This window comes from Leptonychotes weddellii, chromosome 7, assembly GCF_054177405.1.
Source record: "Leptonychotes weddellii isolate Sample4059 chromosome 7, ASM5417740v2, whole genome shotgun sequence".
Classification (NCBI taxonomy): Eukaryota; Metazoa; Chordata; class Mammalia; order Carnivora; family Phocidae; genus Leptonychotes; species Leptonychotes weddellii.
Window position 1 is genome coordinate 96,320,714 of NC_138375.1, and position 18,394 is coordinate 96,339,107.

The window sequence follows — 18,394 nt, forward strand, 5'->3', positions numbered from 1 at the left end:
ACCAACTGAGCCACCCAGGCGCCCCTCAAGGGCTCTTTCGCCACATGCGGACAAGGGGCTGCTGTACGGGATAGCACAGATGAAGAACTTATTTATCACAGGAAGTTCTATTAGCTCTGCACAGGGTTAACTATACTCAACTCATGTTGCCTCTTCCTTTGATACTTTGTTGATACTTCTTTTGACTCCATTGTTGCACTTATCACACTATTATTTATTTACATCTGTTTTTCTCTATTAGATTGTGAAAGATTGGAGGGCAGAGATGTGTCCTCTTCATCTCTGTGTATTTGGTTTGGATTTCAGGGTTTAGCATATTATAGTTTTCAACAAAAGTTTGAGTTGAACTGATACCATGAATTTTAGGAGGGAGAATTGCCTCTACTTGAAAGACTTCTAATAGTGAAGCAGTTATATGTCAGCATGTTTTATACATATATACATAAATACGTATTATAAATAATATCATAAATTTGTTATATAATATATATTTAGGAGAATAAATTTAAAACTATTTAAAACCTATTTCAACTTACTGAAAGAGTAATACATGAACATCTATATATGCTTACCCTAGAGTCAAAAATAGCTAACATTTTGCCATGTTTACTTTCTCTCTCTTTCTGTCTCTCTGTGGGGGTGTTGTGAGTGGGTGTATAAAATTTTCTTGCTGGTCCTAAATCCTTCAGTTATATCTCCTAAGAATGAGAATATACTCTGCATAATTATCATACCATTCACATGTAGGAAAATTAGCATTGACATTTCTTCATTTGTCCCTAGAATACTTTCGATAGCTATGTCTTTGATCCAGAAGCCAATCAATGTTTGTGTGTTGCGTTTTGAGATGTTACTTTTGTCTCTTAATCTAGAAAATATTACTGGTTTTTTATTTATATTTTTATGACATAGACATTTTTGAAGAGTTCCGACCAGTGATTTTATAGCATGTGCCATAATCTGGATTTGTGTGATTGTTTCCTCAGGATTAATTTTAGGTTGAAGTGTGGTATTAAGCCCACATAAATAATTATGTGTACCATTTATTGCATTAAAATAGGAGGCACATAATTTCAAAGTGTCCATTAGTGGTGATTCTAAGTTTGATATCTTCGGGTGGTGACCATCATCTCTGTTATTCCTTTTATAATTAAAAATTATCTGTAGGGTCAGATCATGTGAATATCCCATTCCCCAGCAATCTTTTACTCAGTGTTTTACCATACGTTCATGATCTTTCCTTGAATCATTAAAACACTGATGGTTACAAATTGGTGATTTTCTAATTTTATCATTTCTTTTACATTTATTTTCTCACATATTTCTGTAAAGAAGAACTTTCTTTCCACTCCCCCCTTTTCCACTTTCCTCCTCCTTTCCCCTACCCCAACTTTTTTGAGTATCATTATGGACTAATGAATTTTTAAAATCACTATTCAATGTGTTATAAGAAATTGCTATAATTATTATTTTTGGCACTTAAATTTATCCCATATTTGGCTAGTGAGAGCCCCTTTAAACTTGCTATGTGTCCTTTTATATAACTTTGTTTTTAACATTTTCTTACTTCCTGAGACAACAAGGTATTCCACAATTGTCCTGTACATACTTTGCCCTAGACCTGAGCTCAGCTGTTTCTACAAGTAGCCCCTATTCCTGATAGTGGAGAATAGTATTTAGAAACCAAGGTCTGGTCGCAAGACATGATCATTGCTACTGAAGTGTTATTGCTTCTTCAGTGAACAGAGCTAGGAAATACAATTTTTGAAAAATCATCGGTTTATGCAGATACCTTCAATTTGTATTCCATTGTCACCTTCCCCCATTTTATGTGGATTTCTTTTCTTCCAGAGTGAAAATCCTGCTTTCCAACACCACGAGTATGTTTACTCATTAGGTCTACCCTTCAGTATTCTTCAGTTGATAGTATAATACCAATATTATGCCACTAGCAAGCCTACTAAGTAAATTTCACAATTTCTTTTCTCCTTAGAATCCGTCTCATTAAAGATATATACTCAGAATACTACTTGAAAGTTACTTGAATTCTTTTTGATCTACAGTTAGCATCATTTGTTTCTCTTTTACTCAGTTTGAAAGTTTGCTTTTTCATCCTTTTTGAAGTCTTATGCCCATTTTTATCCCATCTACCTCATGCCCACCCATCATCTATGAGAGGGAGACTTTTCATATAAGTTTGATTTCTGAGCCATGTAAATGTTTTCCATAAAATTAAACAGACAGGATGGTCAGAAATAATGTCAGTAATAATGACTCTCTTTATCCTCAATAGTGCTTTTTGCTTCGTGTTTTATATTTGTGTTCCTACATCAGCTTTTTTGTTTTCAGTTGGCCTGATTATCTTTTTCTAGCCCTTTCTTTAACCTGTGTGTGATTATGTTTTAGGTGGTATGTATACAATTTGAGAAACTGATTTTTATCTAGGTTACTTTGTAGTTGCTTTTATGTTTGAATTGGTTTTCTACTATGATATTATTTGGCTGCCTCTCCCTTCCCCCTTCCCTGCTCTTTTTTTTTTTTGCCTTCTACGGTATTGAGTTATTTTTACTTCATTTTTTTCTTTCTAATTATTTGGAAGTTATACATTCTATATCTCTTCTTTTAATGGTCATTTTTAATGGCCATCCTTCTCATGCTGGTTAGTGTGTGTTGGATGTTCAAATAAACCCATGCCTCTTTTTCATATGAACTACCAAATCAGGTTTGTTGAATTCTGGACTTTGACACTAAATTTTTTTTCACTGAAAGAAAGGAGACTGTATGTTTATTTTTTAAAAAAATTTTATAATCTTAATTTGGAAAGAGAGTCTCAGTCATGCTATATGAAGAAAAATTGACAGAAAACTGGACTGACCACCATCTTTCCTTTATAGCCTGCCAGCTACCTCCACCCCTCCCAGGAACCTAAGCACTGTTGAGGCCAGGAATATTATTCTGATTACTGCTCTATGCCTAGAAAAGTATCTGTGCATTAGCTAGACCTCAGTAGATGTATTAGTTGAATGAGTAAGTAGAAATATTTAGTCTGGAGAAGAGTGAATGGAGCAGTGGTGGGAGTGGGATGGAGGGCAGGAGAAATGGTGGAATGTTTTAGTTTGAAGAGCTTGCATGTAGGACAGTCATTTTGCTTGTTTAGAATGGCCCTGAGGGTTGAAGTGAGCGTGACAGCAGGGAAACAGAGGCTATCTACTATCAGGATTGTGTGGAGGAATAGAAAGTAGCTTCATTATACCATCACACCCTGGAATCAAGTTATTCCAGGAGAGTTCCATTAGAAGTAACTGGAGGGGGGAAATCAGAGGAGAACGAACCATGAGAGACTATGGACTCTGAGAAACAAACTGAGGGTCCTAGAGGGGAGGGGCGTGGGGGGATGGGTTAGCCTGGTGATGGGTATTAAGGAGGGCACGTATTGAATGGAGCACTCGGTGTTATACGCAAACAATGAATCATGGAACACTACATCAAAAACTAATGATGTAATGTATGGTGATTAACATAATAAAAAAAATAAAAGAAGTAACTGGAAAGGATTCAATAGTATTTAATCGCTCTGAGATTCTGTGCTAAGTGGATGGAATGCATTGCCATCCTTCATTTGCAGCCAGATTTAGGTTAAATTTTGATCTTAGACTTGCCCGATGATGATCTTAACCCTACTAGTAAAGTGACCATTTTACAGCATAACACTGGGTAGCCATCATTCTGCACACTTCCTTAGTAATCCCACATGTCCTGGTGCTTTCATTTTTCTGTTTGGGCAAATTAGAAAAGCAATAAAGGTAGATCACTGGTATGATTCACTTATTTGTCTTTTCTCTAGCAAAGCAAACAGTGAAAGGCAGCCTGCATATTTTCTCTGAGATTTACTTTTGAATTATCTTTTTGTTTGATTATAGAATTATCTTAGTTTGATTTAGATATTTCCTGGCAGTGATATACAAATTGGGACAAGGAAAATGTAGTTTTATTAGTACCTGACCATCTAAATTAGTGCCTTGAGGGCTGCTTATAATAAAAATCTCTTCTCTTTCTCTTAGGGCTGCTGCTCAGAGTAAATTAGGTCACTACACAGATGCAATAAAGGATTGTGAGAAAGCAATAGCAATTGATTCAAAATACAGCAAGGCATATGGGAGAATGGGGTAAGTTCTGGCAAAATGTTCAAAGAAATACCAGGGAGTATCAGATTTGCTGTTCTTAATGGTTTGGTTTCCAATTTCCTGCTTAAATATTGCAAGGAAGATCAATATACCATTGAGAGAGGAAATGACTGCAACTTCTTTGACTTGGATAGAGGTGACCTGTTGTATGATGAATGGTTGGTTGTTGGAGAAAATCATACAACCATACTGAGTAGACTCACTTCATGTTCAAGGCCACAGATCTCAAATGAGTACTCAGTATTTTGGTGGACAATCCTACTATACTTCCTTCCACATTCACCTTACCACTTTCTTCCCACCTTCTCTTCTCTCTTCAAATTTCCACCGCATGCTCCATGGTGACTCTCAGCTCATGTTTGCCTTGTAATTAATTGAGAAAAATAGATGCATTTAGAAGAAAAGTAACTACTCTTCCTGCTTCTGAATCAACCAGTCCACCTGCATTTGTATCCTCACAGATTGCCTTTTGTTCCTGTTCAAATGGAAGGGTTCTTTTCTAAGACTTGCCTTCACTCATGCCATATATCTCATCCCTTTGTACCTTCCCCAGGACTTTATGCTTGGAATCCTCTCCTTTATCTTCTGCAACACCAGACTTCCTACCTCTATCAGTGACAATGACTCCATGTGGAAAGGTCATAGAAAATCACCCATTGGAACTGTCCTTTTCCCAGAGAGGCCCCTTCCCAGCTCTTCTTTCTCTGAATCGCTGCCATAGCTGCCTGTGTTTGCTGTCTCATCTCCCTCATGTCTCATTTGCCTTCCGCTTGCTCTGATAGGGCTTTCATCTCTGTCACTCTGTTGACAGCCCTGTTCACAGTCCCCGGTTGTCCGTATTTTCCCAGGGCCAGTGTTCACGTCTCTGTCCTTACCCTGCCCTGTGTTTTAGTATCTGGCATGATTAACTTTTTTTTTTTTCTTTTAAAGTTTATTTATTTAAGTAATTTCTCTACCCAATGTGGGGCCCAAACTCATGACCCCAAGAGCAGTCGCATGCTCTTCCAACTGAGTCACCCAGGCGCCCTGGCATGATTAACTGATACTTGAAATACTTCATTCTCTCCTCTTCTGTGACTTCACACTTCCTGGTTCTCCTTCTGCTTCACTGGATGCTCTTTCCCAGTCTCCCCTGCTGGTTCTTCCCTCTGTACCACCTCTAAACGACGGAGGACTTCAGGGCTCTCTCCTCTGCTGCTGCCATTTTTCTGTTCTCTCTTCTGATTCCAACCTGTCCCATGCTTTTAAATTCCATCTACAGTCAGTACTCATTATTCATGGATTCTGTATATAGAATTTGCCTACATGCTGAAATTTTCTTGTAACCTCCAAATCAGTAATCACTGTGCTTTTGTGGTCTTTCACAGAAGGGTGAAAAATTTGAGTCACTGTCATGCCAGTTCTCAGCAGAGGTCTGGTAAGATGATGCTCTGCCTTTTTGTTTTAGTTCTCATGCTGTAAATGAGCGTCGTTTTCAGTCTTTCTGGAGCTGTTTTTTCTTTCTTTCTTTTTTTTTTTTTTTTTGCATTTTCATGCCTTTTGTGGTTGATTTCCGTTTACAATGGCCCCCAAATGTAGGCTGAAGTGTTGTCTAGTGTTCCTAATCACAAGAAGGCTATGATGCGCCTTATAAAGAAAATATAGATAATTTTTTATGAGACATGAGTTAGTGCTGTTGGCTGTTAGTTCAGTGCCAATGAATCATTAATATGTATTAAATAAGGTTTCTTTAAAAAGAAACACACATAAAATAAGGTTAGGTTTTGATCTGTTGATGAAAATGTTGTGACCAAAAACTCACAGGAGCCCAACCCTATATTTCCTCTAGGAGCAATTGTTCATTATTTGCTAATTTATTGTTTGTGGTGACTTTATAGAATATAACTTCTGTTGTTAACGAGTCTCAACTGTATATGATGATGCAGCTCTTAGGTTATATGTCTGAACTCCGTACTCATATATTCAACTACTTTTCATCTCCACTTAGATGTTTGATAGGCATTTAAAGCTTAACATGCCCCCAAAAGAACTTTTGTTCCCTTCTTAAATCTTTCCCAGCTCAGTAAATGGTACCATCATTCACCTACCAGTGCCAAAAGGTCAAAAGCCTAGGAGTCATCCTTCAGTCTTATTATGCCTGACACAACTAATCTATCAGCAAGTCCTGTCAATTCTGGTTTCCATATATATCTTCACCTCAAGCATTGAATGCTATCTTGTTTCTAACCCTAGCCCAAATTATTATCTCTTACATAGGCTACTGCAGTAGCTTCATAACTGGTCCCCCTTGCCACCATTTTACCCATACCCATGTTGATTCATCTGCAGAAAAGCCAGAATGTTCTTTTCTTCTATTTTTTTTTTTTTTTTAAGAGATGGGGAGAGAGAGAGAGAGAAGAGAAGGGTGAGGGGGCAGAGGGAGAGAGAATCTTAAGCTCCACACCCAGCACGCAGCCTAACATAGGGCTCAGTCTCACAACCCTGAGATCATGACCTGAGCCAAAGTCACAAGTCAGAGGCTTAACCGACAGCCACCCAGGCACCCCCCAGAGTGAATGTTCTAAAGCATAAATCAGATCTGTCACTCCATTGCGACGAGAATAAAATCCAGACTCCAAACCGTGGTCTTATATGATCTGGCATCTGATTATTCTCTGACATCATCTTTCCACACTTTATTTTCTGTGCTCCCTCCTCATCAGCTTTTGTCCCGTTCCTTAAGTATACCAAACACATCGTTCGCAGGGCCATTGTGTTTACCATGTCTTCTGTTTAGAATGCTCCTCCTTTGACTTTCACGTGACTGCTATCTACTCATCACTCACGTCTTTTCATTGTGGCTGTCTTTGAGGAGCTCCCCCTCTCTTTAACATTATGATTTTATTTGCATGTTTATTACTTATCTTTCCAGTTAGGATGGAATTTTCTTAAACTCAAGGGCTTTATCTTTCTCATTGTGAACTACAAAATAGTATCTGGTACGCAGTAGGGTTTTAATAAGTATTTATTGACTGTTGATTCATTGAGGACTCTGAAAAAATATCTTTCATTGTTGACTGGAAGAAAACGAATTAGGTTTTGAGAATTTTTCTGTGGTTAGACACTGTATTCTGTCTTGATCAGAAGTCTGGGAGGTAAGTCATCCAAGAAAGAAGTGGAATAATTTGTTAAAAACAACGCTATACTATAAACAAACCTCAATACTATCTATCCGTATATACCATTAGTGTATAGTTCTGAAGTAATTTTCTGATAAATCAATTCTAACTAGGGAGAGGAAAACAAAATTTAATAACAAACTCTTTGATCTGTGCCTGGGATAAAAATGTGTTGAGTTGTAAAGATGCTAATTTTATCTACTTCACACCTAAGATGTCCTCTTCACGAGTAGTCCACTGATACCCCAACGCCCATTTTTGTTTTTTATTTTTTTAATGGCAAATTGATATTTATTGTGGCTCAGTGTCTTTGTTAGGAAGAGGGAAGAAAATGGGGCATTAGGAAGCACACATCTAATTCAGAGTCCCTAAAATGGTTTTAGCATCATGAGTTATAATGGCCACAGGTTGTGAGTCAGCTCACATCTTTGTGGAGCTTTATCATTCATAAGGCAATTACTTCACATACTAGGCTTAAAATTGAAAGGGTAGGTAAGTGTCATTTCTAAGCATTAAATTCATGACTTATGGGACAGCTAAGGTTGTCAGCAAGCAGAATGGAGAGTCCAGACTTACAGAATCTTGGAATTAGAAGGAATTTTAGTGATATTCCTCTGAATCACATAGTACAGTGAATCAAGTAAGCGTAGTCTGGATTCGAATTGATTACCAAGACAGACGTTTGACTGTTGGTGATGTCCTGATGTTTTTCAAACGTATATCTTAAACTCTTATATTTTATTCTTTTCAGACTGGCCCTCACTGCCATAAATAAATTTGAAGAAGCAGTTACAAGTTACCAAAAGGCATTAGATCTTGACCCTGAAAATGATTCTTATAAGTCAAATCTGAAAATAGCAGAACAGAAGTTAAGAGAGGTATCCAGTCCTGTAAGTTATTAATGACAGATGAGGGAAATATTTTCTGTCATCCTCAATTTATTATAATCAAATTATAGTGGTTGGACTAATTCTCAGATATAATTGTTTTACAGACAGGAACTGGATTGAGCTTTGACATGGCTAGCTTAATAAATAATCCAGCCTTCATTAGTATGGTGAGTATATTTCCTTTTCTGCTCTGCTGGGTCTGTTTTCCACAGAGCTTTGTGGTTCCCAAACTTTTAGAAACCAATACGAAAGCTTTTGTGGTGGTGGTGGTGGAGTGGGGATACAGCACTCTGGCTCAGGTTTTTAACCTGCCTATGTACCTCTTTGTGAGAAAGCCATGGAGAGACTTTAGGAAGCCCACGGATTCCCTGAAAATGTATAAAAAATTTTTATACATGTGCACATATGCACTTTTCTATGGAGAGAACCATATTTTTCATCCAAGTGGCAAAGGGGTCTGCATATCTACAAAAGGTCAAAAACAACTCTTTTCCATGAAAGCAGCCCTAGGAAGATCTCTAATAATTCAAGTCTGAGTAGTTGGACTGTTGTGGTACCCTAAGCTCTCCTCTCATGGTCTGCTTCCTTTCTATCCTAAGAGTTTATTTGAACTTTTAGTATAATCCTCAGATGTATGTTTTCCATCCTGCAAAAACAACAAAATGACCCATGGATCTTTTTGAAAATGCACATACTCTGGTCCAGTTTGTGGAAACTCTGATTTAGTGGATTGGGATGTTACCTGGGCATATAAAGCTCCTTGAGTGATTATTTCTGGTTGAGAACGATTCGTTCCACCACATGCCATGCCCTTGGAAGGCGGCAGTACCACTTGAATTCATCTTTGGTTCTTTCAAAAAATGTGTCATGCATCCACGGAATCTTTGAATTGAAATGCACAGATGGCTCATTCTCAGTGAGATAAAGAAGTCTTTTAAACAATTAGTAGGTTTGTAGCAATTGGCGGTTTACAGTTGGTAGTTGAGATCTTTGTAGACAGTGGTTAATTTTTGAATCACTCACTCAAACTGAGGTGTTGGGAAAGCCACTACTTGCTTTTATTATCAGAGAGATAATTATTTGATTTGCAAATAATTCAGTAACTCTTCTCAAGTCTCAGGATTGAGCCCATCACATTTAAGTTAGTCTTCTTGTGTGCATGCCAGCATTTATATGGCTCTTTGTAGGTTTTGTGACATTTTTAGCATTGCTAGCCATTTCCAGGCCTCAGGTTATGCTATTGTAGTAAGATGTGAAAATGGATTTCTTCTAGTTTCAGATTTGTCTTAGCCCTCAAGATGCTAAGTACCAAAGTGTAGTGTTGCAAAAGGTGGCAGTTAAAAACATACTGTGTGACTTGTAAAAAAGAGTCAGGTTGATAGACAGTAAGAGGATTTTTGGAGAAAGCTATTGGAGTTACAGAGCCTTTCTCCATGTGTGAGGGAGTGAAGGGGGCCTGCCCTCCTCTCAAGCCCCCAGAGAAAGGGCTTTTCTGGCCCACTCCTGAGAGCTTTCCAGATGGCCCCCAGTAGGCTGGTGTCTGACCTGCTGGCTAAAGGAGCCTGTGTGGTTTAGCAAGTAACTGCACTGACGCCAGTGGAGTGGAGGGGTGTTTTCTGTGGACCAGGGTGAGCACACTTGCTCATAAGATAGTCCAGTGCGATCTGCCTGGAAAGGCCTCCTGGAAGGTGACAGGACCCCAACACAGAGTCTCTAGAGGAGGACTGCAAAGAACTTGGGACTAAAGGGAAAGTCACAGTGTCCATGCAGAGAGTCAATTATCCTTCTCAGAGGATAGATGAGAACTGGCCGGAGGGGCAGGAGTGGGAGAAGTTTCTGAAGGCCCTTAGAAAGAGCCCCAAGAGAGGTCCCGAGTGAACAATCTGCACATCCAAAGAGCACCAATGCAAAACCACTGAGATACGACCAGTGATCAAATAACTTTCCTGTAGCCCTGACTCTGTGGCTTCCTCGAGGGCCAGGACTCTTGCCCAGCCAGCTGGGGGGAGAGGCAGAGAAACACTGTGGTGAAGAAGAGCGGGCAGTTGTGCCTCTCTCTTCTGGTGCAACTGGCCCATGTGAAGTAGGCCCAGGCCGGGGAGGGGAAACGCTTTGCCTGTAAATGAAGTTTTATGTATTTGGTTATTACAGTGAGCAAGATGTGCAGTACTGAACCAGAGGTCATTTCCAACTTAAAGCAACTAGAGGGGGCCGCCTGGGTCGCTCAGTTGGTTGAGCATCTGCCTTCAGCTCAGGTCATGATCCCAGGGTCCTGGGATCGAGCCCCGCATTGGGCTCCCTGCTCAGCGGGAGGCCTGCTTCTCCCTCTCCCTCTGCCCCTCCACTCATCCTCTCACTTTCTCAAAAAAAACCCAAAAGACAAAAAAGCAACCAGAGGACTGCTTACTTAAAAGTGACCAGAAAAGCCCTAGGATCTGCTCTGTATTTCTTCTAGGTCCTAGAATCTAGAAGAGGATGAACTGCTTTTGCAGAATCAGATTAAAAGGATTGCGAAACAAAAGGCTTTATATTTATAGCTCGTAAATCCTGCTTTTTCTGTGTAAAGACCATAGTGCTTGTGTGTTGGTGCAGAGGCACCAGGCCTAACAAAGACTTGAGGAAAGTTACTGAATTGCTTGCAAGGAAGTCAAACAGTTCTCTTTATGGCAATGAAGCGAGGGATGGCTTTTCCCAACACCTCATTTAGGGTCAGTAAATCAAAATTACTGTCTACAAAGATTTAGAGTAAAATTTACAAGAACATTTGAGGCAAAAAAAAAAAAAAAAAGATTGATATGCTTTCAAAATAGAAAGTTTTACAAGTGACCTGAGCCAAAGGCAGACGCTTAACCAACCGAGCCACCCAGGCGTCCCATTTGCAATGTATTTTCAATGCCATTTTTCCTAGTACTTCCTTTTTTTACATTCATTCACTTTGTTTAAAAGTACACTAAAACTAGGGGCGCCTGGGTGGCTCAGTTGGTTAAGTGTCCCGCTCTTGGTTTTGGCCCCAGTCATGATCTCAGGGTCATGAGATAGAGCCCCTCATCGGGTGCAGAGCCTGCTTGGGATTCTCGTCCCCTCCCCACCACTCCTGTTTCATGCACGAGTGCTCTCTCTCAAAAAAAGTACACTAAAACTCTAAAGAATGTTAGAACATGTGTGGTTTAGCTTTCATTCCTGGTTTTGTTTTTTTTTTTAATCTTTATTAAAGACTCTTAAATATTGACTGCCTTTAATGGGAGATGCCATTTTTAAATTCCAGGCAGCAAGTTTAATGCAGAATCCTCAAGTTCAGCAGCTGTAAGTATATTTTCCCCTCCCATCTGCCAGGCTCCTAATTTGAGCACATCGGCTCCACATGATAAGTGGTAAACGGTAGATGAATTCCAGCCAATTAGAACTTAGAGCCATTCACATTTGGCCTTCCTACACAGCGCGGGTATATTTAACTGACTTCTCCTTAGCCAGTATCCTACTTGTTAAGAATATATGCCCATCTCATTGATGTATTTCTTGCCTATTCTAGAATGTCAGGCATGATGACAAATGCTATTGGGGGACCTGCTGCTGGAGTTGGAGGACTAACTGACCTGTCTAGCCTCATCCAAGCGTAAGTGTTACTTAAGATAGAAATAGTAAAAAAGTTTATGTTTTACAGCTTGTCTCTGAAGTGAAGGGACCAGGGCTTTCTTTTAAAAATTTTTTGACTGTTAGTATCAGTGGCCTCAGTCTAAAGAAATTTATAACATGGAATTTTCAGATTGAAGGGCAGGAATTCAGAAGATCTGTACCCATGAAAAAGTTTTTCGGCAGATTTGAATAGCTACTCAAGGATATAGATGAAAGTCAAATATATGCTTAAAGTATGTATTAATTTAGGTAGACTCATATATTTAAAAATCATGTATTCCATATATTAATGTCCCGACAACTTAGGAAACTATTTTATTTGCACTTTTTCAGTACATGTCATCACCAAAGGAACTCCTTGATCTTCTCATTATTTGAGCACACTACCTTCACTTCTACCCAAGTTGCTTAAGATACTCTGCATTTTGAACTGATTTTTGAATCTGTGTGTCATGTTGCCACTGGAAATTTTATATGAAGACACAAGGACCGTTTGCTTTTTGTGATCGCAACCATGTAACCCACTTACAAGATTGCCATTTTTAGAGTGATCTTTATGTGGCATGATTCTAGTGATATGTAACACTTGCAGTTGAAGAATACACATGGAGGAATTAAGATTCTTTGCCTTTGTAAAAATCAGTTATGTCAGGTGACATATAGGTGATGAGAATGGGTATGGCACCTATCATACCTGATGACAAGAAAAATTCCTTGCATTGTATTTGAGCACCTACAACGAAAGTATGTACTGTTCAGCCCTTTGTTTATTTGTGGTTAAGCCCTAGTGGGGGTGGATTTCACCCTGATTTCAGGAAGTCACTTTTTTTACCATGGTTGTTTTGTTTCTTATGAAGAACACTGCACTGTAATAATGCTATATAGAGGTTATTTGTAACTGGAAGATACTAAAATCAGGCTTCTATAAACAGATCTAAGATCTGTTTTTATAGAAAAAGTTCCCTTTGAGTAATACCCACATCCTCTGCAGTTCTCTTTGCATGGGTATGATATGACTACAAGTTCCCTAATTCATATCACTTTGCCTCTTCACTACAGGGGACAGCAGTTTGCTCAGCAGATACAGCAACAGAATCCTGAACTTATAGAGCAACTTAGAAATCACATCCGGAGCAGATCATTCAGCGGCAGTACTGAAGAACATTCGTGACTTGACCAGGGACCCTGGCCCAGAGCACAAATGATTATGGCTCTTACGTGTTTGCTGTAGATAGTGGCCAAAACAAAGACACCTAAAGAATCAATTTATCTAGACGATAGGTTTAGCATAAAGACTTGAACATAACGTGACTCCTTTGCAAACAAATGATCAGTAGCCCTGTGGAGTGCCAGTGTAGTACTGGACAGGGTTCCATTTTCAAATCCTCATCATCGTATTTGTATGTTAGACCTAATAGCAGAGTTCATTTATTGAACAGTAAGGCTGTTTATTGGTGAGCTCTCCAGCTCCAGATTCCCGTAAGCAAACTTCTTTGAAAGATGGAGATGATGAAGAGGAAAGGTTTCTCATGCTGGTTTAGGAGAAATATCCTGGCCACTGAACAGCGTGTCTGGAGAGAAGAAATTTATTGTCTAGATTTCATTTGGAAAGTGCTCTCAGGACTGAATATAGATCACAGGGCCAGTACTATCTTTAATGCTGCTTGTTCTGATGGGTAACAGGGAATACTGAGAGCTGGTGGAAAGCAGCATTTGGCACAGGGGTTGTTTTTTGAAAAGGAAAATAGATGCTGTGAATGTACAGAGAGTGAAGGTAGGCTGTTCAGGTTTTCTGCATAGTTCTTAACTCATCTTGCCTGCAGTTTGGTCTTGATAACATTAGCATGGCCAATTACTCTAAGAACATAATAAAATACATTTAGAAATCCTTAATGGTTCTTTAGGTCCTTTGTATAACTATTCCGTTTAATGTACACAATTTCTCCAGTGGTGCCCTTACCATGGAAACTCTCAAATATATTTACATTTAAATAAGCCAGTGGTTTGACCCTCAAGTTAAGGATTTTCTAAGTGGCATTTAATTATGTGCATATAAATACTGATTTTTTAAAAACTCACTAATTATTTGATGGATTAAGAAAAGCTTCTAACATTGCTTGTTCATGTAGACCTTTGCTGTAATTTGGCTTGGCATGTTGCTTTTATGCTTAATCCTAATTTGATGCAATGTAAACATAACAGGGGACTTAAAATATTTCACTGAAATCAGAATTCATAGTAGTTAATGAAGAAATGTGGCATTAAGTATTAATGGCATGGCTTTAACTACAGTGATGGAAAGACCATTCTAACTGGAATTTCTTTTGTTAATTACGGAATTGGTAAAGTTGGGTGAACACACAATTTCACAAGTGTTGTGAGAGACAACTGAAAAAGTAATACAAAATTAAGTTAGTAATACTCATGATGATGAGGGCTTTACTATAACTACTGTCCTCAGAAGACCTGGTATCTGTAAGTTTAAAAACCAACTTTTCCTTTCTTTCCCTTGTGAGATTAGAACAGTGGTTCTGTAATTTCATTGTAAGAATTCATTAAAAATGCAATTTTAATGTGTCCTGTAGTAAGGCCTAGGAATCACCATTTTAAATAGTATACCAGGTGGTTCTGATGTAGGTCCAAGGACTCTAATTTAGAGGAACGGTTAAGTTAGAGACTTCTCTTCAGACCAGCAAATACATGACTGCCTATATTCACGCTACAAGGAAGACCCATATAAATCTATAGTTCTGGCCAGAGAAGAACAGGACTTAAAATTTTAGGCCCTCTGAATGAAATCTCCTATATTCCATCTATGCCAACTTAATTTTTTATAAAGTTAAATTCAGGTTCTAGTGTTCAAGTGTTATACAGAATGAAGTACTGACTATTCACATGAAAGGTAGGGCTGTTCTGGAAAAAAAAAAAGTGAAAGGTGATCCACAATTAAAAATTAGCTACTCTTGGGGCACCTGACTGGCTCAGTAGGTAGAGCATGTGACTCTTGATCTCAGGGTCATGAGTTCATGAGTTCAGGCTCCACGCTGGACATAGAGCTTGCTTAATTAAAAAAAAAAAAAAATAGCTACTCTTATCCAGTGGTAAGAAAAAGTTTCTATCAAAACTATCTTGAGTGCATTAAAATGCTTTTATATCAATAAAATTGGTAAGCCTCTAGGTGACTGACTAGGAAAATAAAGAAAATACAAATCAACAGTGCCAGAAGTGAAAGGGGATATCACCACAGCCTTCCGGACTTTACAGGGATAATCAGAAAATACAATGACCAACTCTAGGTCCATATACTGCACAACTTACATGAAACAGATTAATTCCCTGTAAGATAAAAATTACCAAAGCTCAGTGAAGAAACAGATATCCTCCAGAAGAGCAAGCTACGGGCCCAGATGATTTCAATGGTAAATTCTACCAAACACTGACAGGAGAAATACTATCAATTCTACACTATCTCTTTCAGAAAACAGAAGAAGAGGAAACACTTTCCAACTCATTTTATTTAGCGATTTACTCTGATACCAAAATTGTTATAACACATTATAAGAAAAAACACTTTAAAACAATGTCTTGATTTGCTAGTATCTATAGTTAAGGTAAGCCATTCTTTTTACATAAAGAGCTGGTATATTCCTTCCATTTCAACTTTCTAGTTTGTTTCTTGGTTGATATACCACCTATAACAAATTCAATCTAGGTATACCTTCATCACTTTGGAATCACTGCAAATTATTTCAAGGAAGTTTTGTGCAGTTTGATTGTGCTAGCTACTCTTAAAATTATAAGGGATGCCCCAAATACTATGCTGGCTTGTCCTGAACAAGAGGACATGAAAGTCAATCTTTATATATATTCTACTTAGGAATGACTGGCTTCTGTTAACCACACTTCACTGTAATAGCTGTGGCTGTCATGATGCTATGGAAAACTTAAAAAGTCCTTTTTATGCAAATGACATTTTCATTTAATGTGACAAACTGTTTATCTAATTTTTATAATATGGTTTAAACAGATCCTAAGATGACATTATCTAACCTTTATTTAAAGAATGGACAATGTGTATCATAAAAGAGACTTTGTAATTAAATCAAATTATATAGCAGATGCCAAGTGACCATTATATGTTACTTTTAAAATTTGGAACAATGAAACAGAAGGTTCAGGCATGAGAAGATGCTTAAAAAAACAATCGAAATACACAGTGCAGTGGATATATAGTCTTATCATTTAATCATCCTTACTCATTCTGGAAGAAACACAGACTTCAGCTTTATACTGCTTCCACTTTATTTTGCACAGGTATTTCATTATTAGTGCAACTTAAGGGGCAAATCTCATTCTGAATATAGCTTTACTCTGGACCAAATAATTTGTCATGGCAATAAATAATTATGCATTTAAGAAAAACCAATTTTTGTATTTGACTTAATGCACTCTAACATTTAAGCAATTATATTTACATCCTTGAATTTCAACTTACCAAAATAAGTTTTTATTTAACAGCATAAGCTTTTGGTTTCCTTACAAAATATCGAAACTTATGTATTCATGTTGCAAACTTGTTTACAATCTTAACTTTCTTACTCTTTTGTTCCTGGAATAAGTAAATCACTGTGATTACATACAGAGACAGTTTTATAGTATTAATACATGATGTAGAGTTCAAAATCAAATAGCAGAGGTGGAAATCCTTTAAACATGCCTTATGAAAATAAGGGGCTTATTTTTCAATGTGAAAAAAAACCCAGGACTTTTTGGCTTAGAATTAGAAAATTATCAGGATTCTTAGTTAAAAGTTAACAGAGTAATCAACAATCCAAGAAATTAAACCAATTCTGATCTGCTGTTAGTAACTGAAATTTAGACATGTGTGTTAATATGTAACCACAAACATAGGTACATACAAACAGAATAACTGAAAACTGAGGAGAACTCATACTGTGTTAGCAATATCCTACTCTCATTGTCTTAAGCTTTTTCTGCTGAGGAGTTAGGAAAAAAACTGGGGTTAATTGGAAAATTTTAAATAAAGTATTGTAAGAATCGAAAGTTTTAAACAACTGTATCTTTTGGACCAAGGTCAGCAAACGACGGCCTACAGGCCAAATCTGGCCAGTTGCCTGTTTCTGTAAACACTGCCTGCTCTTTTTGCCTCCTGGCTGCTGACCCACTACGACAGCAGAGTTGAGTATTTTCAACAGAAACCACATTTCCTGCGAAGACAAATATTTTGTATCTGGCCCTTTACATAAAATGTTTGCTAACTCCCCGTTCCAGATACTTGCTAGGGACAAAGAGCCTCAAATACAGAGCTTTTGGAGAACAAAGTCTAATGGTTATCTAAAAATGGAATAGGCTGAGTGTAGAAAATGTACAAATGTCCATTCAGAATATAACTCACAAGATAAAATCCGTAGATGGTTCTTTTCAAAACAAATATTTAGTATTTTAACTTTGGCAGGAAAGAAATTTAAATAACAGGTACTTATTTTTGTGGTAGACTTCATCATTTCACAAAGGTGACAAAAATACAGAGAGTTCTGTGAAATTCAATGAAAAGCATAACACTGGAAATCTTCAGCTCTCCACTTTAATGGCCGAAGATACCACACAGACCTGTGCGATGTCATCATATTCATATGTTCTCTTTAAGAACGTGTCTGTTAGTCTTAAGCCGGAGACACTCTATTGAGAGAAAGACAGAGGCATGAATTTTCATTCATTGGTAATTACCAGAGAAAATGTGGAAGGAGTCAATGCCCATGGGTTAATAGTCCCCAGATACCGAAATGACTGAACAGAGTACGCACCTGCAGTCCCTGTACTGAAGACAGCAGAGTAAGGGCAAGGCAGAGAGAGGAACTGGGATGCAGCTTTCCAAGCTGTCTTCCTGAAATGCCACACCAGTGGAGAGAATTGGTATTGCACATTTCCAAAACCAGATCCATAGTCCTTTCACTGCTGGAGGAATCAGAAAGACAGGAATAAATCTTGTTCCTTTCACAAAGCGGTACTTGGTGTTTCTTCCACTAGTGCCAGTGAATTTGTTTTCAGGGTGTCCATGAGAATAAAAAGCAGAATCAGAAATAAAAAGCTGTAATGTCATTTTTATTTCACTGAAGACAGAATCAGGAAAATAAAAGGAGATGGCATCTTCTAGGGTTTAAAATGGCACTGAGATTGATCTGCCTGACTGGATATAAGCCTTCTGGTTCTATTATTGAATCCTGGCTCCCTGGTGCTGATCTGTTAACAGCTCTGCCATTTCTCTGGGAGACTTCCAGACATCTGTGTCTAATCTCGTTATGTTTTCTATTTCTGTTAGGTACTCTACAGGAAAGAAGAAGATAAACTGATTCTTTCTGCTATTTAACCTATGTTCCTTTACCATGCAGATAACACAGAAAATGACAAGATTTCTAAGTAAATATTATTCAGGTTTGTTCACTGGTCACATGATAAGACTGCTTCTGCTTATAAGTGATATCACCAGTTTAGCTTAAACATGTTAAAA

The 18,394-nt window shown here is 38.0% G+C and overlaps 2 protein-coding genes across 9 annotated transcripts in view; one reads left to right on the forward strand and one right to left on the reverse strand.

Annotated features, from left to right (window-relative positions):
- Nucleotides 1–13,758, forward strand: part of SGTB (small glutamine rich tetratricopeptide repeat co-chaperone beta) — a 43,937-nt gene extending 30,179 nt beyond the window's left edge. For all 4 annotated transcript variants that reach the window (XM_081825704.1, XM_081825705.1, XM_081825703.1 and 1 more), the window contains 6 exons: nucleotides 4,062–4,166; nucleotides 8,094–8,232; nucleotides 8,337–8,399; nucleotides 11,498–11,535; nucleotides 11,762–11,845; nucleotides 12,925–13,758. In XM_081825704.1, the coding sequence (XP_081681830.1) occupies nucleotides 4,062–4,166; nucleotides 8,094–8,232; nucleotides 8,337–8,399; nucleotides 11,498–11,535; nucleotides 11,762–11,845; nucleotides 12,925–13,036 (541 nt within the window). In that variant the 3' untranslated portion in view covers nucleotides 13,037–13,758. The remainder of the gene's footprint in view (nucleotides 1–4,061; nucleotides 4,167–8,093; nucleotides 8,233–8,336; nucleotides 8,400–11,497; nucleotides 11,536–11,761; nucleotides 11,846–12,924) is intronic.
- Nucleotides 13,759–15,362: 1,604 nt separating this feature from the next.
- Nucleotides 15,363–18,394, reverse strand: part of TRAPPC13 (trafficking protein particle complex subunit 13) — a 39,276-nt gene continuing 36,244 nt past the window's right edge. For 3 of the 5 annotated variants that reach the window (XM_006732524.3, XM_031027268.2, XM_081825702.1), the window contains 2 exons: nucleotides 17,691–17,841; nucleotides 15,363–17,565 (listed from right to left, as the gene is read on the reverse strand). In XM_006732524.3, the coding sequence (XP_006732587.1) occupies nucleotides 17,458–17,565; nucleotides 17,691–17,841 (259 nt within the window). In that variant the 3' untranslated portion in view covers nucleotides 15,363–17,457. The remainder of the gene's footprint in view (nucleotides 17,566–17,690; nucleotides 17,842–18,394) is intronic. The other 2 variants (XM_031027269.2, XM_006732523.3) reach the window with 1 other exon arrangement.